The sequence below is a fragment of the Eschrichtius robustus genome, chromosome 8 (assembly GCF_028021215.1).
Source record: "Eschrichtius robustus isolate mEscRob2 chromosome 8, mEscRob2.pri, whole genome shotgun sequence".
In the NCBI taxonomy this organism is placed as follows: Eukaryota; Metazoa; Chordata; class Mammalia; order Artiodactyla; family Eschrichtiidae; genus Eschrichtius; species Eschrichtius robustus.
In genome coordinates, this window is record NC_090831.1 from 77,728,254 (window position 1) to 77,752,890 (window position 24,637).

Consider the following 24,637-nt stretch of genomic DNA (forward strand, 5'->3'; position numbering starts at 1 on the left):
AGGAGGCTTGTTAATTATCTTAGAGTTTTATGGAGTCTTTGTGAGTCCTACATTGTCTTTCCTGTAGTAGACATGCCACATGTTTACTAATTTTTTAAAAATCAAATCTTATGTAGAAAAAGGTTCCAGGGAGTTTAATTGTATTCTGGTTCCTATTCTTGACATTTACATTATGGTGGCAGTTGGTCATTTTAGAGAAAATGTACAGCAAATTAAGAGATAAGAAAAATCTATGTAATTAACTTTATGACTTTATTTTTATAATTCCTTTTTGTAGGTTTTGGAAAAGTCAGGATTGGAATAAACTAATAAATATTAATTCGACAAGTGTTAATGAGAGATTGTTATGTGCTAGGTATAGAAGGATACGTAGAAATCAGACAGTGATTTGCTGTAGAAGTTACATTAATTCTTACTAGGAAGAGTTGTTTTGAGTCTACTTTCATAAGTCTGTAAGGTCACTTTTTTCTTTCTGATTAAAGTCCGATGACCATGATAGATCTGAGATTGAGGAAATAAAACAAGAAATAACTCAATTGCGGAATAGTGTCTTTCAGGAAATTTATCATGAGCAGGAGGAATATGTAAGTATTCGATTCTTTGAAATTTTGAATTAGTTTTTACTGTAAAAATTGAATTCAAATATCCATTTTTATGAAGTTTACTATATAATCAAAAGATCAGAGATTATATTGGCATAGTTAAATTGGTATAGTAATGTTTGTGAATTTAGAAATTAATTTCTGATGACAAAATAGTTCATAACCATTGTGCCAAATGTGAAAATTACAGAAAAGTATAAGGAAGAAGAAACATCATCTGTAATGTTCTCACTCAGTGGTAACAATAGTATAATCACATTTAACTTTTGAGTTAACTTCCTTTTAGTTTTCTTTCTGCTTGTTTTTACAAGAATCGAGATTATAACAGACACTTTTGCATATTGCTTGTTTTCTGTTGAAGATAAAGCCTAAAGATTTTTTCCTTTATTAAAATCTGTATGAACATCATTTTAGCTTAAAACTGCAATGAAAACATTAATAGGGCATCATAATTTAGTTGAAGAATATAACAAAATAAAACTACTGGGTTGGGGGAAAGTTCTACCATGAATTTTTGTGACTTTGGAAGAGTCAGTCAGCATATTTTGTCTTTAAAATGGAGAGAATATTGTATTTTATGTTTCAGGGATGTTATGGGAAAGAAGTAAGATAAGAAACAATGCCTCTGAAAAATAAAAATACTATGAAAATAGTAGGCATTTTAAGTGTTATGCATTATTTAGCAAACTTATCTGACTGTGGGTGCTTCATTGTTCACCTTAGGAACCTTGGATAAAATAGCTATCTCCCAGGAACGTGATAAGTATCTAGAAGTTTTACTGAATAAACATGTGATAAGTGACTTTTCTAAGGATCCTCAATTGACACATTTGCTTCAAAGTAGCTTTTGCAGAGCTACATGTTTATTATTCCTTTCAAGGCTTTTATGATTTTTTTCTTCCTAAAATGAAATAGCCATTATTTTAAACTGTTACTGTGTTCTGTTTTGTTCTGTGTTTGTACTGTGTTCTACTATTTTGAGAAATAGTGACAATTTTATGACTCAAATTGGTTTTTCATCACACTTTTTCATTTTAGCTTGTGAGTATGGACTTTGACCTTAGGCAAGGTTTTGTGCCTGTATATGTATATTAAGCTTAAAATTGGTAATTAAGTTTTTCTTCTGTTAGTAAGATGGTAATTTAGAACCAAATGACTCTTGGTTTTTGTTTAATATTTCTTGTAGTAGAGGCAAAATCAGTGATTATATATTTTATGAGGTTATATATATATTATTAGATTATATATCTTGTTAGATACATAATAAGGGAGATACCAACATGTCACAATTGAATATATATTGATCTATAATAAAAATATTTTTTAAATTTAGGAGAAGCTGAAGAGCTTGGTACAGAAATGGTTCCCTGAGCTTCCTCTACTTCATCCTGAAATAGGATTACTTGAGTACATGGTAAGCTTTGTTTCCTCTGAGAATTACTATTCTGCAGAGAGTGTTGAAAAGTGATGACATTAAAATTGTGTGTTATGGGCTTCCCTGGGGGTGCAGTGGTTGAGAATCTGCCTGCTAACGCAGGGGACACGGGTTCGAGCCCTGGTCTGCGAAGATCCCACATGCCACGGAGCAACTAGGCCCGTGAGCCACAACTACTGAGCCTGCGCGTCTGGAGCCTATGCTCCGCAACAAGAGAGGCCACGATAGTGAGAGGCCCGCGCACCGCGATGAAGAGCGGCCCCCGCTTGCCGCAACTAGAGAAAGCCCTCTCACAGAAACGAAGACCCAACACAACCAAAAAAAAAATAAATTAATTAAAAAAAAATTATATGTTAGTGTTAAATTTATAATATCCTTACTTTATGAAAATGTTCCTGAGGAATGGTTTTTAGGTATTATTAGAACTTTTCTCAAGACTGTCTTTAATACTTGCATACTGTATGTATATCAATTTGCATGTTTTTAATTTTTATATCAATTTTTATATCAATTTGCATGTTTTTCTTTGTTTTCTCTTTTCCTCATACCCACTTAATACATTGCATGGCACTTATTTGAATTACAGGTGTTTATTTTTTGAAGTGATGAAGCAGTTTTAGCTTCTGTTCCAGGTTAGAATAAAAGCAGGACACTGATAGTCATGAGGAATTTAAACAGAATTTATCTTTTAAGTTAAAGCAGGCAGGATTCAATCAAAGCCTGGGAGATCAGTGTGTTAGAAGGACTCTGTGGAGCAGGATTGGTAAACTTCGGCTCTCAGAGCAGAATCCGTTAGCTCTGTGTTTTATATTGTCTGCTAGGGATGAGGGACTAGATGAGATGTTTATTCTTTTTTTTTTTTTTTAATTTTTATTTATTTGTTTTTGGCTGCATTGGGTCTTCATTGCTACGCGTGGGGCTTTCTCTAGTTGCGGCGAGCGGGGGCTACTCTTTGTTGCGGTGCGGGGGCTTCTCATTGCGGTGGCTTCTCTTGTTGCAGAGCACGGGCTCTAGGCACGCGGGCTTCAGTAGTTGTGGCACGCGGGCTGAGTTTCTCCGCGGCATGTGGGATCTTCCCGGACCAGGGCTGGAACCCGTGTCCCCTGCATTGGCAGGTGGATTCTTAACCACTGTGCCACAAGGGAAGCCCAAGATGTGTATTCTTTAAGATTGTCATTAAGTCCCTGATAATAGCTTAAATACAGTACGTAAAGGGATGTTCACATAGACTTGTGAACTCATAAATATGTAAGATTAATAAGTCCCATAAATTGTTAAAGCAATTACTGTATAATCTTTTCAGACTAAACTTTAAAATAATGTAGTGTTTTTCTTGCAATTATTTAACTCTTGCTTAGAGACTCTCTCTTATAGGATGGGTGAGTGAATATGTGGTGCTATATAGGACTTGAAAATTAATTTTAAAAATATGCTAATCTGTTTTATTGTGGAAGATTATAAAAGGTTCGAATTGTGGCTTATGGATGCCTTTAATTATTTTAAGATGTTTTCCTGTGATGTATCCTTAGGAAACCCCTGTAGATTATGTATTGTGGATTACTTAAATATGCTGACAACACTTAAAAAACAAAACCAGAAAATAATTTCACAACCCCTCTTACTAAAACTATACCACAGTAAAACTCAGCTTGATTTAAAATGTTGATAGTCATGTTTTAGTGCAAAAAAGTTATTCCTTTTAAAAAGTAGCAGAAATACCTAGTAGAGTTAAATTATTTAAAAGCCATTTTCACTTTTGAGGATTCCACTTCAGAGGCAGGGGTGTTAGAGTTCACAGTAGTCATAATTTTTAGACATGTCATTCCCATTGTACAGTCTCCCTTTTATTTGTCATCATTTTAATATTTTTTAGGAAACACATGAAGTTTTCCAAGTAAACATCAGGGTCCCTTGGAAGCACGTCTGGTTCATCCCAGTCATCTTCAGAATCTGTTAGAGAGCTGTTGCAAGGATTAAATGTATGGTCATTACATTTTGGGTGGGAGTTCAAGAGCCAGGAAATAGAAAAAATATGAAACTTTAAATATTTTTATTTATTGGTGTCTCCAGTAGGGTTGATGTCCAATCCATCTAATAGTATGTAACTAATTTTGTTGATTATTTAAAAGTGCTGGGATTATTTGGATTCCTAAACTGTAACAAAAACTTGTGCCTAGAACTCTGGTGGTCTTCTTACAATGAGCTTGGAAAGGGATCTTCTTGATGCTGAGCCCATGAAGGAACTTAGCAGGAAGCGTCCTTTGGTATGTTCTGAGGTTAACGGGCAGATAATTCTTTTAAAGGTAAGTTTAAGTTCTTTGGACTTGTGGGAGATTCAGAAGTACAAAGGGGAGTGGTGGTGGTACTTTTCAGGAAAGTAAAGACCCACTGTTTATTTTCTAAATTATGTGAATTGACTGGTATGATGATTATGCTTCCAGTGTGGTTGCCAGAACTAATTTTGAATTTAAAGTTTCTCTCATTTCCCTAAATAATGTATGTCTTTAATAGGATATACTTGCTTTCCTTTTTTCGGGTGAACTTACTACATTCTAGCCAAAAGCCTTTTAAAATTCTTGTTTTTCTTACATTTCTCTTTGAAATCTCAACTATTTTGCCAACACAGTCTTCTGTTCTTTGATTTCTTCTCTTCATTGACCTGGAAAACTGTTAATCATGATAGTAGGATAATTACTTTGGCCTTAGTGAGCACGTATTGTAGAGTGTATATTAAGCTACTGGTAGAAATGTTCTTTTCTTTCTAAATCATATCATTTAAAGCAGATAGAAAAAGTACTTATACAATTAAAAAAAATAAATTTAGATATATTTTAACTTACATAAAAATCTAATTTAAGTTGGAATGATATATAATTAGAGTGAGATTTTTAATCTTGGAATTGCCAATCCCTCTTTTTTTTTTTGGAACAAGGGCTATTCTGTGGATGTCGACACAGAAACCAGGGTAATTCAGAGAGCAGCTGCGTATCACAGAGCTTGGAGAGAAGCTAAAGAAGAGTCTGGGTTGCTACCATTGATATTCCTATTTTTGTGTAAGGTAAAGTTTTTATGCTTATCTCTTGCAGAAAACATTTTATTTAAAGTGCGTTTTAGCTCCAAGCTTTAGAGAAGTAATTAATTCCTTTTAATTTTTTTAAAATTGAAGTATATAGTTGATTTACAATATTGTGTTAGTTTCAAGTGTACAGCAAAGTGATTCAGTATATTTGCAGATTTTATTCCATTACATGATAATGGGTATAATTCCCTGTGCTACACAGTAAATCCTTGTTGCTTATCTATTTTATATATAATAGTTTGTATTTGTTAATCCCATACCCCTAATTTGTCCCTCCCACTTTCCCTCTCCCCTTTGGTAACCACAAGTTTGTTTTCTATGTCTGTGAGTTTGTTTCTGTTTTGTATATACATTCATTTGTATTATTTTTTAGATTCCACATATGTGATATCATACAGTATTTGTCTTTCTCTGACTTATTTCACTAAGCATGATATTTTCTATCCATGTTGTTGCAAATGGCAGTATTTCATTCTTTTAAATGGCTAATATCACATTGTATATCTACCACATCTTCTTAATCCAGTCATCTTTTGATGGGCATTTGAGTTGCTTCCATGTCTTGGCTATTATAAATAGTGCTGTTATGAACATTGGGGTGCATGTATCTTTTAGAATAAGTTTTTTTGTTTTTTCCGGATATATACCCAGGAGTGGAATTGCTGGATCATATGGTAGTTCTATTTTTAGTTTTTTGAGGAACCTCGATACTGTTTTCCATAGTAGCGACACCAATTTACATTCCTACCAACAGTGTATGAGGGCTCCCTTTTCGCCACATCTTCTCCAAAATTTGTTATTTGTAGATTTTTTGATGATAGCCATTATGACAGGTGTGAGGTGATACCTCATTGTGGTTTTGATTTGCATTTCTCTAATAACTAGTGATATTGAGCATCTTTTCATGTACCTGTTAGCCATCTGTATGTCTTCTTTGGAAAAATGTCTATTCAAGTCTTCTGCCCATTTTTTGATTGTTTGGTGTTTTTTGATATTGAGTTGTATGAGCTCTTTGTATATTCTGGATATTAACCCCTTGTTAATCGCATCATTTGTGAATATTTTCTCTCATTTCATAGGTTGTCTTCATTTTGTTGATAGTTTCCTTTGCTGTGCAAAAGCTTTTAAGTTTAATTAGACAGTCTTTTCAAAAGGTGGTGCTGGGCATGTAAAACAATGAAATTAGAGCATTCCCTTACACTGTATATAAAAATAAACTCAAAATAGTTTAAAGACCTAAATATAAGACATGAAACCATAGAACTCCTGGAAGAGAACATAGAAGAAACAGTCTTTGACATAAATTGTAGCAATATTTTCTCCTATCAGTCCCCCAAGGCAAAAGAAATAAAAGCAAAAATAAACAAACGGGGCCTAATTAAATTTAAAAGCTTTTGCACAGCACAGAAGTAATTCTTTCCAGAAAAGTTATTTTGTACAGTCATTGTATACTAAAAATATATTGAAGAATTTTTCACTTACATTCTCATTCTCTGTTTTGCTTCTCAGTCTGATCCTATGGCTTATCTGATGGTCCCATACTATCCTAGGGCAAACCTGAGTGCTATTCAGTCCAGCATGCCTTTAACTTTAGAAGTAAGTAAAAAACCTTATTTCCACGGATGTATTAAATGAGAAAGATGACACCTAAAGTTTATTGAGGATATACTACATGCTTTATACAATGTACAATTTTGACTCATTCTATTTAATTGTCATATCTGCCCTGTGATATGAGTTATCCCATTATATACAGATTAGAAAAATGAGGCTCACAGAGATTAATGTGACTTGCACAGGGTCCCTCATCCAGTGGCTGAGTTGGGACTTGGAATTGGGTCTTTTTGGCACCAAAGCCTATCCTTATAACTATTAAGCTGTGCTGTGTGTAAATTGTGTAGTATAGCACTTGGTTATTATCAGTTTGAAGCAATAGCTTTGATTTCTATCGTAAATTTGAATTAGTAATAACAATAAAGGATGCCCAGATTCTTGCTACCCAGTAACACTATTTCAGTCTCTTTTTCTTTTCTAGATGCTTTCTGCTCATTATTTGTAATCCAAGTCTTCTTAGAGACTGTAGTCTCTAAGTCATACACACACACACACACACACACACACACACACACCCCACACGGTATTACCAGTGACATAATCAGGACTTCTGTCCTTTAATTCTTTCTCTATGCTGTATTCTTTTTAAAGGTTCATTTGGAAGAAGCTTAGTCACTTCTGGAAAAGTCTTTTAATTAGAGAAAAGGTTCAGCTGTTAAAATGATTTGTCTACTTCCTGACTTCTTTTGTATGTACTTGTCTATAGGAAGCTTTAAAGGTCATGAAAGGTGTTGCCCAGGGCCTGCATACGTTACACAAGGCTGACATAATTCATGGATCACTTCATCAGAACAATGTATTTGCTTTAAACCGTCAACATGGAGTTGTTGGAGATTTTGACTTCACCAAATCTGTGGTAAAATATAGTGGTTTTATAAATAAGTTCTAGACTTCATTTAGTATTATTATTATTAGGCAGTAGTTCAGCACTTTTACATCATACGGTAATTTATTATAAGATCTTTGCCTTCAGTTAAGGTGTGTCATGTAGTGTAAGCAATTATGTGTTATCAGGTAGGTGCTGGAACAAGAGTTTCTGAAGTTGTGCATTATATTTTTTAACCGTAAGTCTTAGGAGCAACCTGAAATTACAGTCAGTGGCATTGACAACATTAGCATTAATTAATTAATTCATCAAGAAACATTTAGTTGCTGGAAATACACAAGGAAAACTAGGTGGCCATCTCCTGTCTCCCAGTCTACTGGTGCCCTCCCCCTCAATAGATTAAATTTAGATATACACGCTTTGCTATTTTTTGATTAATGGGCATTTTTAGAAACTTGGGAACCTTGGACTTTTCCATTTAATTCAAGTTCTAGTTTGATGACATTGCCTGTGAATTTTGGTGTCATATTACCTCAGAAGAGGCAGTTTGTGGGAATAACAAACATCAGACAGTTAAAGAGCATATTGTGATCTTTTTTATTTTTCTTTTTGGTAGAATGGGCAATTTCAAAATACACACAATCATGAGGGAGCAGTTCTCTTTGTTAAAATAACAGCTTTATTGAGATATAATTCACATACCATAATGTGTATATTTCACTACTAATTTTAACATAGTCAAAAGGTTCTGCATCAATCACCACTGTCTAATTCCAGAACATTTTTTATCACCCTCAAAAAGAAACCCCATACTGGTTTGCAGTTACTCCCCCTTTCTTTCTCTACTCAGCCTGTTGGAAACCACTAATCCATTTTCTGTCCCTATGGATTTGCCTATTCTGGACATTTCCTATAAATGGAATCATGTGTGGCCTTTCGTGATTGACTTATTTCACTCTGCATAATGTTTTAAAGGTTCATCCATGTTGTAGCATGTGTCTAAACTTCATTCCCTTTTAAAAATGCCCAAATAATATTTCCTTGTATGGATATGCCATATTTTGTTTTTACCTTTGTCAGTTTGTGGGCATTTGGGTTTCTACTTTTTGATTATTATGAATAATGCTGCTATGAAAATCAGTATACAAGTTTTTGTGTGGAGATATGGTTTCTTGGGAGTGGAATTGTTGGGTTATATGGTAACTCTTCTGTGTTTCACCGTTTAAGGAAAAAAACTGTTTTCCAAAGTGGCTGCACTGTTTTACATTCTCATCAGCGATGTATGAGGATTCCAGTTTCTCAACATCCTTGCCGATATTTTATTGTCTGAGGAGTTCCTTTTTGACTAGTGAAAGTCATAATGCTTTTTTATTTTTTTTTAAAGATTTTTTTTGATGTGGACCATGTTTTTAAAGTCTTGACTGCATTTGTTACAATTATTGCTTCTGTTTTGTGTTTTGGTTTTTTTGGCCACGAGGCCTGTGGGATCTTAGCTCCCTGACCAGGGATCGAACCTGCACCCCCTGCATTGGAAGGCAGAGTCTTAACCACTGGACTGCCAGGGAAGTCCCCATAATGCTTTATTTGTTGGTCGTCTGCAAGTTATAGGATAATGCCACCTGTCTGTATACAGTTTCAGTGGTGTTCATATGGTACCTCAAAAAGAAGAGAAAATAAAAATGTAAAACTATAATGAAATGCTGGATTATAAAGGATTTATACATAGTAGATTTGCTGAAGTGTTTATGTTTATTTATTTGAAAATTAGGATAACATCTTAAGAAAAATAACTGAACTGTGAGTTTTAAAAAGTTCTCAATTCATAGGGATCCTGGTTACTTTACCTTTTGAACATGCCATTTGCACAACTATAGATATGATTCCAAGGAATTCTTCCTGTTTTATACTGATTTGTCAGCTGTTATTATCCAACAAAACATTGTTTTTAATCTCTATTTAAAATTATTTACTTTGAAATATTGATTAAAGTCACCTTTTGCTGCATTTTTCACCCTACTCTCAGATTGAAGTACTAATCAGGAAGGGTAATTTGAAAAGTAGACTGTAGTCAAGAGCATTGCTTTTCATACTTCACACTCCATGTGAATCTCCTGGGGATCTTGTTAAAATGCAATTTTTAGAAATTGAGGTAAAATTAGTATATGATACTATATGTTTCAGGTGTACATAAAATGCAGATTTTTATTCAGCATTTCTGGGATGGAGATTTTGTATTTCTAACAAGCTCCTGGGTGATACTGTAGCTGCTGGTCTTTGGACCACACTCTGAGAAGCAAGGATAATGATGGTAGTGATATGTGCTAGGTAATTATTGTGCTGATTACCTTTACCTTTACAATAACTCTGTAAAGTAGTTACAAATTAATTTCCTTTTTACAAATTAATTATTTTAGGCTCAAAGTGGTTAAAGCCCAAGGTCACATAGCAAATAAATGGCAGAGTGGGAATTGCAGTCAAGGTTTGTCTGAATCCAGGGTTCATGTTCTTGTCATTCATCATCCTTTGACACATTGGAAATGGTGTACTTAGAAAATGGTCAGTAAGGAAGTACTTTGTAGACTTGTGGTTTTTAAAAGTTATTTAGAATTTTCAGAATTAGAAAATAGCACTGCCTCTAGCCCTTATGAAGTGTGGTTTTTTTTTTTGTTTTTGTTTTTTTTAATTTTTATTTATTTATTTATTTATTTATGGCTGTGTTGGGTCTTCGTTTCTGTGCGAGGGCTTTCTCTAGGTGTGGCAAGTGGGGGCCACTCTTCATCGCGGTGCGCGGGCCTCTCACTATTCGCGGCCTCTCTTGTTGCGGAGGACAGGCTCCAGATGCACAGGCTCAGTAATTGTGGCTCACGGGCCCAGCTGCTCCGCGGCATGTGGGATCTTCCCAGACCAGGGCTCGAACCCGTGTCCCCTGCATTGGCAGGCGGATTCTTAACCACTGCGCCACCAGGGAAGCCCCTGAAGTGTGTTTTTTAAAAAAAGAGTACCAAATTATTAAAGAATCACTGGTTCTTAATTTTTAATCTGCTGGAGTCTACAATGTGAAATGTAACCCTAGTCTCACTGTTAATTTCATGAGACTGATTTTAAGAGCAATTTGTAATAGTGGAAATTAGGTAAAAATATTTGAAAGCAAGAGAGAATAAAATATTTCAAATGAATATTTTTTGTGTTGATTAAATGCAGATTACTTCACAGAATGCCGCCTCAACTGTGTTGCCTTTAAAATATTTAACCTACTGTTTTTGTAGAGTCAGCGAGCCTCAGTGAACATGATGGTTGGTGACTTGAGTTTGCTATCACCTGAATTGAAAATGGGAAAACCTGCTTCTCCAAGTTCTGACTTATATGCTTACGGCTGCCTTTTATTGTGGGTATGTTATTTTTTTATTGAAACAGATAAGTCATTTATTTATATGTATTTCAGTATAGAAAGTGATGATTTGAAGTGGCTTTCCTCAGTATATTACTCTGAATAAAAAATAGTGGTAGATTTTCTGTAGAAAAAAATTTCTTCCCACTTGTTTTTAAAATTTTGTCATAAACTGTTGCTCTACAGTTGATCTTTGAACAACATGGGTTTGAACTGCCTGGGTCCGCTTAAGCGCAGTTTCATTTTCAATAGTATATACTGTAGTACCACGCCATCCATGGTTGCGCGGATACAGAGGAACCAGGGATATGGAGGGCCAACCATAAATTCTATGTGGGTTTTCAACTGTGCCAAGCTTCGGCACCTCTAACCTCCATGTTGTTCAAGAGTCAGCTGTACTTCTTATCATCTGTTGTGTACTTTCTAGAAATTGGCTTGATAATATGCTTTACATAGCATGCTACTGTCTTAGTTTTATTGAAGTCAAGATTAACAGTGAAGATGGTTTTGTCCTATATTAATCTGGAAGTAATTCATGCATATATGGAAAATAAATATTAAATGATATTAAATGAGCCTTGAGTAAATGTTCCTGCTTTGAGTGTAAACCAAATAGCTATTTCTAATCCATGGTTTAAACCCATTCTTCCTGTGAAATATGAGGGATTAAGTGTTAACAAGGGAAGGATGTCTGTTCTCACTTCTTCTGTTTAACATTGTACTGGAGGTTCTAGCCCAGGGGTCAGCAAAATTTTCCATAAGTGGCCAGATGGTAAATAGTTCAGGCTTTGTGGGACATACGGTTTCTGCTGCTTTAGCGTGAAAGCAGCTATAGACAGTACATAAATGAGTGAGTGTCTCTGTTCCAATAAAACTTTATTTATGGATATTGAAATTTGAATTTCATATAATTTTCATGTGTCATGAAATAGTATTCTTTGATTTTATTTTAAATATTTTAAAATGTGAAAACCATTCTTGGCTTGCACACTGCATGAAAACAAGCAGTGGGATGGATTTGGCATGCAGGCTGTAGTTTGCTAATCCTGGTTCTAGTCAGTCAAATAAGGCAACAGTTTGAAGATGAAGAAGTAAAGCCATCTTTATTTGCAGATGACGTGATTAATTATGTAGAAAATCTTTTTGAATGTTATATACATAAATGCTACTAAACCCACCAAATTTAGCAAGGTTTCAGGATACAAAATCAGTATAATAATTAATTGTGTTTCTATATACTAGGAAATTGAAATTAAACAGTCATTTACAGAAGTATAAAAAATATGGAGCTTTTAGAGCTAAATTGACAAAAGATTTGCAAGATCTGTATACTGAAAACTACAAAAGTATTGTTGAGAGAAACTAAAGAAGGTGTAAATAAATGGAGAGATGCGCCATGTTCATGGACTGGAAGAATCAGTGTTGTATGGATGTGAATTCTTCTCAAATTGGTCATAGTTGTGATACAATTTCAACAAAACTCCTTCTAGGCTTACTTTTTTTTTTTGACAGTAATTAACAATCAGATTCTGTAGTTTATAGGAAAATACATGGGATCTGGGATAGCTAAAACAATTTTGAAAAAGAATACAAGTGGAGGATTTTAACTGATTTTAAGACTTAATAAAATTACAGTAAATCAAGACAGTGTGATACTGATGTAAAGTTAGACATAGATCAATGGAACAGAATAGAGACAGTAGAAATACACCCACTAAAATATGGTCAATTGATTTTTGACCAAGGTGCCAGGACAGTTCTATGAGGGAAAAGATAGTCTTCAACAAACGGTATTGTAACAATTGGATATCTGTACATAAAAAATAAACTTTGACTCATTCATTGCACAATGTATAAAAATTAACTCTAAATGTATATTAGACCAAAATGTAAAACCTAAGTCTCTAAAACTCAGGAATAAAATACAGGAGAAAATCTTACTGAGTTTGGCAAAGATTTCTTGTAATAGGACACAAAAAACATCAAGTATAAAAGAAAATAATTTGGATTTCATCAAAATTTAAAATTGTGGTCTTCACAAGACACTGTTACAAAAATGAAAGGCAAGTCATACACAAACTTGGAGGAAATATTTGCAAAACATATATCTGACAGAAGACTTCTATCCAGCTTACAATGAACTCTTACAACTGAATAATAAGACAACTCGGGGCTTCCCTGGTGGTGCAGTGGTTGAGAGTCTGCCTGCCAATGCAGGGGACACGGGTTCGAGCCCTGGTCTGGGAAGATCCCACATGCCCTAGAGCGGCTAGGCCCGTGAGCCACATTCACTGAGCTGGCGCATCTGGAGCCTGTCCTCCGCAACAAGAGAGGCCGTGATAGTGAGAGGCCCGCGCACCGCGATGAAGAGTGGCCCCCGCTTGCCACAACTAGAGAAAGCCCTCTCACAGAAACGAAGACCCAACACAGCCATAAATAAATAAATAAATAAATAAATAAAAATTAAAAAACAAAAGCAACAACAAAACACTTGCCTACACAATTTCCCCCTCAACCCCGGATAGATTTATAAAAAAAAAAAAAAGACAACTCAAAAATGGGCAAAATATTTAAATAGGCACTTACCAAATAAAATGTCCAGATGGTAAATAAGCATGTGAAAACATGCTCTCAATATCATTAGTCATTGGGGAAATATAAATTAAAACCAAAATGAGATACTACCACATGCCCACTATAATGTCTAAAATTAAAAATACCACATCAAGTGTTGGCTAAGATGTATAGCAACTAGAACTCTCATATATTGCTGAGGGGAATGTAAATGTAACAACCACTTTGGAAGACAACTTGGCAGTTGTTAAAAGGTTAAACATATACCTATTATATGACCCAGCTGTTTTACTCTTAGGTATTTAGCCAAGAGAAGTAAAAGCATATGTCCACACAAAGACTTGTACAAAAATATTCAAAGACATTTTATTTGTAAGAGCCAAAAAATGGGAACAACCCGAATATCCATAAACGGATGAATGGAAAAACAGTCTGCTATATATTCATTGGAATACTACTCAGCAATAAAATAGAATGAACTATTAATACAGGCATGCCTTGTTTTATTGTGCTTCACTTTATTGCACTTCGCATATATAGTGTTTTTTATATATTGAAGGTTTGTGGCAACCCTGCATGTCAGATGATGGTTAACGTTTTTTAGCAATAAAGTATATTCTTAAATTAAGGTATGTACATTGTTTTTTATTCTTTTATTTTTTTTAACATCTTTATTGGAGTATTAATTGCTTTACAGTGTTGTAAAGTTTCTGCTGTATAACAAAGTAAGTCAGCTATATCCCCATATACCCTGCCTCTTGTGTCTCCCTCCCACCCTCCCTATCCCACCCTTCTAGGTAGTCACAAAGCACCAAGCTGATCTCCCTGTGCTATGCAGCTGCTTCCCACTAGCTATCTGTTTTACATTTGGTAGTGTATATATGTCCATGCCACTCTCTGACTTCATCCCAGCTTACCCTTCGCCCTCCCCGTGTCCTCAAGGCCATTCTCTGTGTCTGCGTCTTTATTCCTGTCCTGCCCCTAGGTTCATCAGAACCATTTTTTTTTATTCCATAAATATATGTGTTAGCATACGGTATTTGTTTTTCTCTTTCTGACTTCACTCAGTATGACAGACTCTAGGTCCATCCACCTCACTACAAATAACTCAGTTTCGTTTCATTTTATGGCTGAGTAATATTCCATTGTATATATGTGCCCCATCTTCTTTATCTGTTCATCTGTCGATGGACACTTAGGTTGCTTCCATGTCCTGGCTGTTGTAAATAGTGCTGCAGTGAACATTGTGGGACATGACTCTTTGAATTACGGTTTTCTCAGGGTATATGCCGGGTAGTGCGATTGCTGGGTCATATGGTAGTTCTATTTTTAGTTTTTTAAGGAACCTGCATACTGTTCTCCATAGTGGCTGAACCAATTTACATTCCCACCAACAGTGCAAGACGGTTACCTTTTCTCCACACCTTCTCCATCATTTACGGTTTGTAGATTTTTTTGATGATGGCCATTCTGACTGGTGTGAGGTGGTACCACATTGTAGTTTTGATTTGCATTTCTCTCATGATTAGTGATGTTGAGCATCCTTTCACGTGTTTATTGGCAATCTGTATATCTTCTTAGGAGAAATGTCTGTTTAGGTCGTCTGCCCATTTTTGGATTGGGTTGTTTGTTTTTTTGATATTGAGCTGCATGAGCTGCTTGTATATTTTTGGAGATTAATCCTTTGTCAGTTGCTTCATTTGCAAATATCTTCTCCCATTCTGAGGGTTGTCTTTTCATCTTGTTTATGGTTTCCTTTGCTGTGCAAAAAAAAAAGCTTTCAAGTTTCATTAGGTCCCATTTGTTTATTTTTGTTTTTATTTCCATTTCTCTTGGAGGTGGGTCAAAAAGGATCTTGCTGTGATTTATATCATAGAGTGTTCTGCCTATGTTTTCCTCTAAGAGTTTGATGGTGCCTGGCCTTACATTTAGGTCTTTAATCCATTTTGAGTTTATTTTTGTGTATGGTGTTAGGGAGTGCTCTAATTTCATTCTTTTACATGTAGCTGTCCAGTTTTCCCAGCACCACTTACTGAAGAGGCTGTCTTTTCTCCATTGTATATTCTTGCCTCCTTTATCAAAGATAAGGTGACCATGTGTGCATGGGTTTATCTCTGGGATTTCTATCCTGTTCCATTGATCTATATTTCTGTTTTTGTGCCAGTACCATACTGTCTTGATTACTGTAGCTTTGTAGTATAGTGTGAGGTCAGGGAGCCTGATTCCTCCAGCTCCGTTTTTCTTTCTCATGATTGCTTTGCCTATTCGGGGTCTTTTGTGTTTCCATACAAATTGTGAAATTTTTTGTTCTAGTTCTGTGAATAATGCCAGTGGTAGTTTGATAGGGATTGCATTGAATCTGTAGATTGCTTTGGGTAGTAATTTTCACAATGTTGATTCTTCCAATCCAAGAACATGGTATATCTCTCCATCTGTTTGTATCCTCTTTAATTTCTTTCATCAGTGTCTTATAGTTTTCTGCATACAGGTCTTTTGTCTCCTTAGGTAGGTTTATTCCTAGATATTTTATTCTTTTTGTTGTGGTGGTAAATGGAAGTGATTCCTTAATTTCTCTTTCAGATTTTTCATCATTAGTGTATAGGAATGCAAGAGATTTCTGTGCATTAATTTTGTATCCTGCTACTTTACCAAATTCATTGTTTAGCTCTAGCAGTTTTCTGGTAGCATCTTTAGGATTCTCTATGTATAGTATCGTGTCATCTGCAGACAGTGACAGTTTTACTTCTTCTTTTCGATTTGGATTCCTTTTATTTCTTTTTTGTCTCTGAGTGCTGTGGCTAAAGCTTCCAAAACTATGTTGAATAATAGTGGTGAGAGTGGGCAACCTTGTCTTGCTCCTGATCTTAGAGGAAATGGTTTCAGTTTTTCACCATTGAGAACGATGTTGGCTGTGGGTCTTATATGGCCTTTATTATGTTGACGTAGGTTCCCTCTATGCCTACTTTCTGGAGAGATTTTATCATAAATGGGTGTTGAATTTTGTCGAAAGCTTTTTCTGCATCTGTTGAGATTATCATATGGTTTTTATCCTTCAGTTTTTTAATACGGTGTATCACATTGATTTCTGTATATTGAAGAATCCTTGCATTCCTGTGGTAAACCTCACTTGATCATGGTGTATGATCCTTTTAATGTGCTGTTGGATTCTGTTTGCTAGTATTCTGTTGAGGATTTTTGCATCTATGTTCATCAGTGATATTGGCCTGCAGTTTCCCTTTTTTGTGAGATCTTTGTCTGGTTTTGGTATCAGGGTGATGGTGGCCTCATAGAATGAGTTTGGGAGGGTTCCTCCCTCTGCTGTATTTTGGAAGAGTTTGAGAAGGGTAGGTGTTAGCTCTTCTCTAAATGTTTGATAGAATTTGCCTGTGAAGCCATCTGGTCCTGGGCTTTTGCTTGTTGGATGACTTTTAATCACAGTTTCAATTTCAGGGCTTGTGATTGGTGTTTTTATGTTTTCTATTTCTTCCTGGTTCTGTCTTAGAAGGTTGTGCTTTTCTAAGAATTTGTCCGTTTCTTCCAGGTTGTCCATTTTATTGGCATATAGTTGCTTCCAGTAATCTCTCCTGATCCTTTGTATTTCTGCAGTGTCAGTTGTCACTTCTCCTTTTTCATTTCTAATTCTGTTGATTTGAGTCTTCTCCCTTTTTTTCTTGATGAGTCTGCCTAATGGTTTATCAATTTTGTTTATCCTCTCAAAGAACCAGCTTTTAGTTCTATTGATCTTTGCTATTGTTTCCTTCATTTCTTTTTCATTTATTTCTGATCTGCCCTTTATGATTTCTTTCCTTCTGCTAACTTTGGGTTTTTTTGTTCTTTCTCTAATTGCTTTAGGTGTAAGGTTAGGTTGTTTATTTGAGATGTTTCTTGTGTCTTGAGGTAGGATTGTATTGCTATAAACTTCCCTCTTAGAACTGCTTTTGCTGCATCCCATAGGTTTTGGGTCGTCGTGTTTTCATTGTCATTTGTTTCTAGGTATTTTTTTTGATTTCCTCTTTGATTTCTTCGGTGATCTCTTAGTTATTTAGTAGCATATTTAGCCTCCATGCGTTTGTATTTTTTACAGTTTTTTCCTGTAATTGATATCTAGTCTCATAGCGTTGTGGTCAGAAAAGATACTTGATATGATTTTAGTTTCCTTAAATTTACCGAGGCTTGATTTGTGACCCAAGATGTGATCTATCCTGGAGAATGTTCCATGAGCACTTGAGAAGAAAGTGTATTCTGTTGTTTTTGGATGGATTTTCCTATAAATATCAATTAAGTCCATCTTGTTTAATGTGTCATTTAAAGCTTGTGTTTCCTTATTTATTTTCATTTTGGATGATCTGTCCATTGGTGAAAGTGTGGTGTTAAAGCCCCGTACTATGATTGTCTTGCTGTTGATTTCCCCTTTTATGGCTGTTAGCATTTGCCTTATGTGTTGAGGTGCTCCTATGTTGGGTGCATAAATATTTATGATTGTTATATCTTCTTCTTGGATTGATCCCTCGATCATTATGTAGTGTCCTTCTTTGTCTCTTGTAATAGTCTTTGTTTTAAAGTCTATTTTGTCTGATATGAGAATTGCTACTCCAGCTTTCTTTTGATACCCATTTGCATGGAATAATCTTTTTCTGTCCCCTCACTTTCAGTCTGTGGGTCCCTAGGTCTGAAATGGGTCTCTTGTTGACAGTACATATACAGGTCTTGTTTTTGAGTACATTCATCCAGTCTGTGTCTTTTGCTTGGAGCATTTAATCCATTTACATGTAAGGTAATTATCGATATGCATGTTCCTATTACCATTTTCTTAATTATTTGGGGTTTGTTTTTGTAGGTCTTTTCCTCCTCTTGTGTTTCCTGCCTAGAGAAGTTCCTTTAGCATTTGTTGTAAAGCTGGTTTGGTGGTGCTGAATTCTCTTAGATTTTGCTTACCTGTAAAGGTTTTAATTTCTCTGTCGAATGTGAATGAGATCCTTGCTGGGTAGAGTAATCTTGGTTGTAGGTTTGTCCCTTTTATCACTTTAAGTATGTCCTGCCACTCCCTTCTGGCTTGCAGAGTCTGCTGAAAGATCAGCTCTTAACCTTATGGGGCATTCCATTGTATGTTATTTGTTGCTTTTCCCTTGCTGCTTTTAATATTTTCTCTTTGTCTGTTAATTTTTGATAGTTTGATTACTATGTGTGTTGGCATGTTTCTCCTTGAATTTATCCTGTATGGGACTCTCTGTGCTTCCTGGACTTGATTGACTATTTCCTTTCCCATGTTAGGGAAGTTTTCAACTATTACCTCTTCAAATATTTTCTCAGACCCTTTCCTTTTCTCTTCTTCTTCTGGGACCCCTATAATTCGAATATTGGTGCGTTTAATGTTGTCCCAGCAGTCTCTGAGACTGTCCTCAATTCTTTTCATTCTTTTTTCTTTATACTGCTGTGTGGTAGTTATTTCCACTATTTTATCTTCCAGGTCACTTATCTGTTCTTCTGCCTCAGTTATTCTGCTATTGATTCCTTCTAGAGAATTTTTAATTTCATTTCTTGTGTTGTTCATTGTTTCGTTGCTCTTTTGTTCTTTTAGTTCCTTGTTAAATGTTTCTTGCATTTTCTCCATTCTGTTTCCAAGATTTTGGATCATCTTTACTATCATTACTCTGAATTCCTTCTTTTTCAGGTAGACTGCCTATTTCCTCTTCATTTGTTTGGTCTGGTGGGTTTTTACCTTGTTCCTTCCATTTGCTGCATGTCTTCTCATTTTGCATAACTTACTGTGTTTGGGGTCTCCTTTTCACAGGCTGCAGGTTCATTGTTCCCGTTGTTTTTGGTGTCTGCCTCCAGTGGGTAAGGTTGGTTCAGTGGATTGTGTAGGCTTCCTGATGGAGGGTACTGGTGCCTGTGTTCTGGTAGGTGGGGATGGATCTTGTCTTCTTAGTTGGCAGAACCGCATGTGGTGGTGTGCTTTGGGGTGTCTGTGAACTTCGTATGATTTTAGGGAGCCTCTCTGCTAATGGGTGCAGTTATGTTCCTGTCTCGCTAGTTTTTTTGGCATGGGGCGTCCAGCACTGGAGCTTTCTGGCTGTTGGGTGGAGCTGGGTCTTAGCGTTGAGGCGCAGATCTCTGGGAGAGCTCTAGCCGATTGATATTATGTGGGGCTGGGAGGTCTCTGGTGGTCCAGTGTCCTGAACTCGGCTCTCCCACCTCAGAGGCTCAGGCCTGGCAGCAGGCTGGAGCACCAAGACCCTTTCATCCACACAGCTCAGAAGAAAAGGGAGAAAAAAAGAAAAAAAAACCCAGTAAATAATAAAAGTTAAAAAAAATTATGAAAATAAAAAATTTTTTTTTAAATTATTAGAATAAAAAAGTAGTAATAATAAAAAAAGAAAAAGAGAGCAATCAAATCAATAAATCCACCAATGATAACAAGCACTAGAAACTATACTAAGATAAACATAAAAGTCAGAAAGAAGTCAGTTGCAGACAGCAAACCCCAAGTCTACAGTTGCTCCGAAAGTCCACAACCTGTTTGTGGGATGATTCGTTGTCTATTCAGGTATTCCACAGATGCAGGGTACCTCAAGTTGATTTTGGGGGTTTAATCCGCTGCTCCTGAGGCTGCACGGAGAGATTTCCCTTTCTCTTCTTGTTCGCACAGCTCCTGGGGTTCAGCTTTGGTTTTGGCCCTGCCTCTGTATGTAGGTTGTCTTCAGGCCTCTGTTCCCACCCAGACAGGACAGGGTTAAAACAGCGGCTGATTAGGGCAGTCTGGCTCACTCAGGCCGGGGAGAGGGAGGGGTACGGTAGTTATAAATTAGGAATGCGGGGTGAGCCCGCAGTGGCAGAGGCTGGCGTGATGTTGCAACAGCCTGAGGCGTGCCGTATGTTCTCCTGGGGAAGTTGTCCCTGGACCACAGGACCCTGGTAGTGGCGGGCTGCACAGGCTCCTGGGGTGGGGGTGTGGGGTGTGTGGATAGTGACCTGTGCTTGCACACAGGATTCTTGGTGGCTGCAGCAGCAGTTAGCGTTTCATGCCCGTCTCTGGTGTCCGAGGTGATAGCCGCGGCTCGTGCCCATCTCTGGAGCTTGTTTAGGTTTTGCTTTGCTTTCTGTGGACAGACAGGGAAAGAATCCCCTCTCCTCGCACACCCCGAAATAATAGTCCCTTGCCTCTTAGGAAGGTCCAGACTTTTTCCTGGACTCCCTCCCCACTAGCTGTGGCGCATTTGTCCCCTTCAAGATGTCTTCACGCAGCCAACCCCAGTCCTCTCCTTGGGATCTGACCTCCGAAGCCCAAGCTTCAACTCCCAGCCCCCACTGGCCCTGGCGGGTGAGCAGACAAGCCTCTCAGGCTGGCGAGCGCTGGTCAGCACCGATCCTCTGTGTGGGAATCTCTCCGCTTTGCCCTCTGCACCCCTGTTGCTGAGCTCTCCTCCGTGGCTCTGAAGCTTCCCCCCTGCCCACCTTCCGTCTCTGCCAGTGAAGGGGCTTCCTAGTGTGTGGAAACTTTTCCTCCTTCACAGCTCCATCCCAGAGGTGCAGATCCCGTCCCTATTCTTTTGTCTCTGTTTTTTCTTCTGCCCTCTCCAGGTACGTGAGGATTTTCTTGCCTATTGGGAAGTCTGAGGTCTTCTGCCAGCATTCAGTAGTTTTTCTGTAGGAGTTGTTCCACATGTAGATGTATTTTTGATGTATTTGTGGGGAGGAAGGTGATCTCCATGTCTTATTCCTCTGCCATCTTGAAGGTCCCCCCTTTACACTGTTTTTTAGACATAATGCTCTTGCATACTTAATAGGTTACAGTATAGTGTAAACATAACTTTTATGTTACGGGAAACCAAAAAAAATTGCATGACTCACTTTATTTCAGTATTCACTTTATTGTGGTGGTCTGGAACTGAATCCTCAGTATCTCTCAGGTTATGCCTCTACACCCAGTGATATGGAGGAATCTCAAAATAATTCTGCCAAGCTAAAAAAAGCCAAAGGAAAGAAAGAGTACATATTTTATGTTTTTATTTATATAGAATTCTAAAAAATGCAAACTTATCTATGGTGATAGAAAGGAGTGCTCTGGGGATTGAGGGTAGAGAGGAAGGGAGCAATAGATTACAAAGGGGCATGAGGAAATTTTTTTGGCATGATCACCATGTTCACCAGATTGATTGTGGTGATGATTTTGTAGCAGGATACATATATCAAAAATATTGATAATTATATACTTTAAATACATGTAGTTTATTGTACATCAACTATACCTCAATAAGACTGTTATAAAAAGAGTATTTATACCTACCCAAGTGGTAATCAGTGGGAATCCCATTCAACAATTAATTATTCCCAAGTTTTAGCCTTAATGCTGGCATATGTATTTAAATTTGTGTGGTTTCATAGAACCATCATAGCCATAGAAATTATTGTACTGGCATCATTTTTGTCATTGCTTTAGTAATCTCTTTATTCTTTACATCAGGACGAAAGTGAATGACTCAAATGTTCTTATGTTCCTGAGAGCTATCATAAAATATCACTTAAGTATGGTAATAGCAGTCTTTATTCCACCAATTTCCTTTCTTCATTAACTGGTAGTAAAGAGCTTTATGAGTAAAGACACTATTGTGCTGAATTCCTGCTCATCTTTAATGTTGACTAAGTTCTTTTAAAATTTTTATTTTTAAATTACCATGTAGTACAGTTGATTGGTTTTTGGTGTTCAGGCCTATGAATTTTAACATATGTGTAGATTAGTATACCCATCACCACAACTGGGATACAGAACAGTTCCCTAACTAAAAAAAAAAAAAACTCCTATGTGCTGTCCCTTTGTAGTCATACCCTCTCCCTAACCCTTAACCCTTGGCAACCGCTGATCTTTTCTATATCACTACAGCTTTGTCTTTTTAAGAATGTCATATAAATGTTATCTTACAGTATGTAACCTTTTGAGACTAGCTTCTTCACTCAGCATAATGCCTTTGAAATTCATCCAAGTTGTTTAGTATATCAATAGTTCATTCCATTTTTGTGACTGTGTAGTACTCTATTATATGGATGTACCAACTTTGTTTATCTGTTGAAGGGCATTCGGGTTTCCAGTTTTTGGCTATTACAAATAAAGCTGCTAGGAACATTTGTGTATAGGTTTTTACGTGAACATGGTTTTACTTCTCTAGAATAAATAGGGGGGCGATTATTGAGTAGACTGTAATTGTATGTATAACTTTATAAGGTGGTGCCAAACTGTTTTCCAGAGTGGCTGTACCATTTTGCATTCTCAGAACCAGCACTGTATGAGAGTTTCAGACACTCTGCATGATTGTTAATACCTCATATTGCCATTGTTTTCTGTTTTAGCCATTCTCTTAGGTCTGTAATAGTGTCTTCTCATGGTGGTTTTACGTTTCTCTAATGCGTAATGATGTTGAGCATCTTTTTATTTGATGATTATTTGCCTTGCATATATCCTCTGTGGTGAAGTGTCTGTTTAAGTCTTTTGCCCATTTTAAAAATTGGGTTTCTTACTGTTGAGTTGTGAGCATTTAAAAATATATTCTAGATCCAAATCCCTTGTCAGATGTCATTTGAATATTTTTCCTAGTCTGTAGCTTGTCTTTTCATTTTCCTAATAGTGTCTTTTGTAGATAAAAAGGTTTTAATTTTGAGGAAGTTCAGTTTATTATTGTTTTCCTTCAATGGGTAATGCTTTTGGTATTGTAGTTAGGAAATCTTTGCCTAACCCCAGGTCATAAAGATTTTCTCTTATATTTTCTTCTAAAGGCTTTATAGTTACATGTTTTACATTTTAGATCTAGGATCTATTTTGATGTAATTTTTGTGTAAGGAGTGAGGTTTATGTCAGGGTCCACTTTTTTTTTTTTTTTTTTGCATATGGTTGTCCAGTTATTAGAAAGACTATGATTCTCTACTGAATTTCCTTTGCACCTTTGTAAAAAATCAGTTGGTAATATTTGTGTGAGTCTGTTTCAGGACTCTTTATTCTGTTCCATTGATCTATATATCTGTCTGTTTACTAATACCACACTATCTTGATTACTGTATCTTTATAGTAAATCTTAAAATTGTATGATTAGTAAAACAGTTTTTTCAAATTGTTTAGCAGTTCAGATATCTTTGCCTTTCCATACACATTTTATAAACAGCTTGTCTATATACACAGAAAGCCTCTGTGATTTTGATTTTGACTGGAACTACATTAAATCTGTTGATCAAGTTGGGGAGAATTGACATTTTCAATAATTGACATCTTTACTATGTTAAGTTTTTTAATCCGTGAATCTATTTATTTAGGTCTTCTTTGATTTGTTTCATCAGCATTTTGTTATTTTTGAGCTTATAGATCCTATACATGTGTTGTTAGATTTTATACCTAAGTATTTCATTTTTTTGGAGCTATTGTGATATCTTAAAAAAAACTAAAAAACTGTTTTCTAGTTGTTCAAGTTCTTTTTTAAAAAAAACAGCTATTTTATTGATAGGAAAGTTAGTTTAGTACCAGAGGTTACAGATGCTTTGATCTTCCTCCTCAAAGAACTGGGCAAGTTACAATAGAAACACATAGTGTAAAGTATATAAAAGGGCAAAAAGTCAAGACTCAAGGGCTATGCTTCAAAAGACAATATTCAGAGTTAAACTGGAATCATTAGCGAAGAATCTTATTTCCAGAGCCATGAATAGATTACTGTCACGATATGGCTTTTAAAAGTTTTGGAATTAGCAAAAATGAAAGTAACAGCTTATTTGATATTAAAACACTAGAATACTGACTGGATGTTTTGGGGCATATCATAAGATATTTTGGTTTAGGATCATTTTTGTTATGAGACCCAGATTAAATGACAGAAAGATTCTGAAGACTGCCTTCAAGTACAGAAAATTATAGTGTTTGAGTGTTGGCACCCCTTCTACCTCAAGCAATAAATCATGTCTTTTAACTGGTACATTTGGCAGGTAGTCTTATCTTAAAGTTGTTTGTATTAAGGTTCTTCTGTATTTTTTTGGGTTATAATGAAATTCTTAAAGGCATTTCTAGAAGCCAGTTTTAAAAATTAGAATGGTTCTGATGTGATATTGAAAAAAATTGTGTGTGGGTGCTACTGTGAGGAAGCTG

The 24,637-nt window shown here is 36.2% G+C and overlaps 1 protein-coding gene across 2 annotated transcripts in view; it reads left to right on the forward strand.

Annotated features, from left to right (window-relative positions):
• Window positions 1-24,637, forward strand: part of STK31 (serine/threonine kinase 31) — a 94,208-nt gene that overhangs the window by 39,533 nt on the left and 30,038 nt on the right. For both annotated transcript variants that reach the window (XM_068550000.1, XM_068550001.1), the window contains exons 15-21: window positions 483-584; window positions 1,936-2,016; window positions 4,215-4,340; window positions 4,970-5,095; window positions 6,626-6,712; window positions 7,437-7,586; window positions 10,823-10,945. In XM_068550000.1, coding sequence (XP_068406101.1) covers window positions 483-584; window positions 1,936-2,016; window positions 4,215-4,340; window positions 4,970-5,095; window positions 6,626-6,712; window positions 7,437-7,586; window positions 10,823-10,945 — 795 coding nt within the window. The remainder of the gene's footprint in view (window positions 1-482; window positions 585-1,935; window positions 2,017-4,214; window positions 4,341-4,969; window positions 5,096-6,625; window positions 6,713-7,436; window positions 7,587-10,822; window positions 10,946-24,637) is intronic.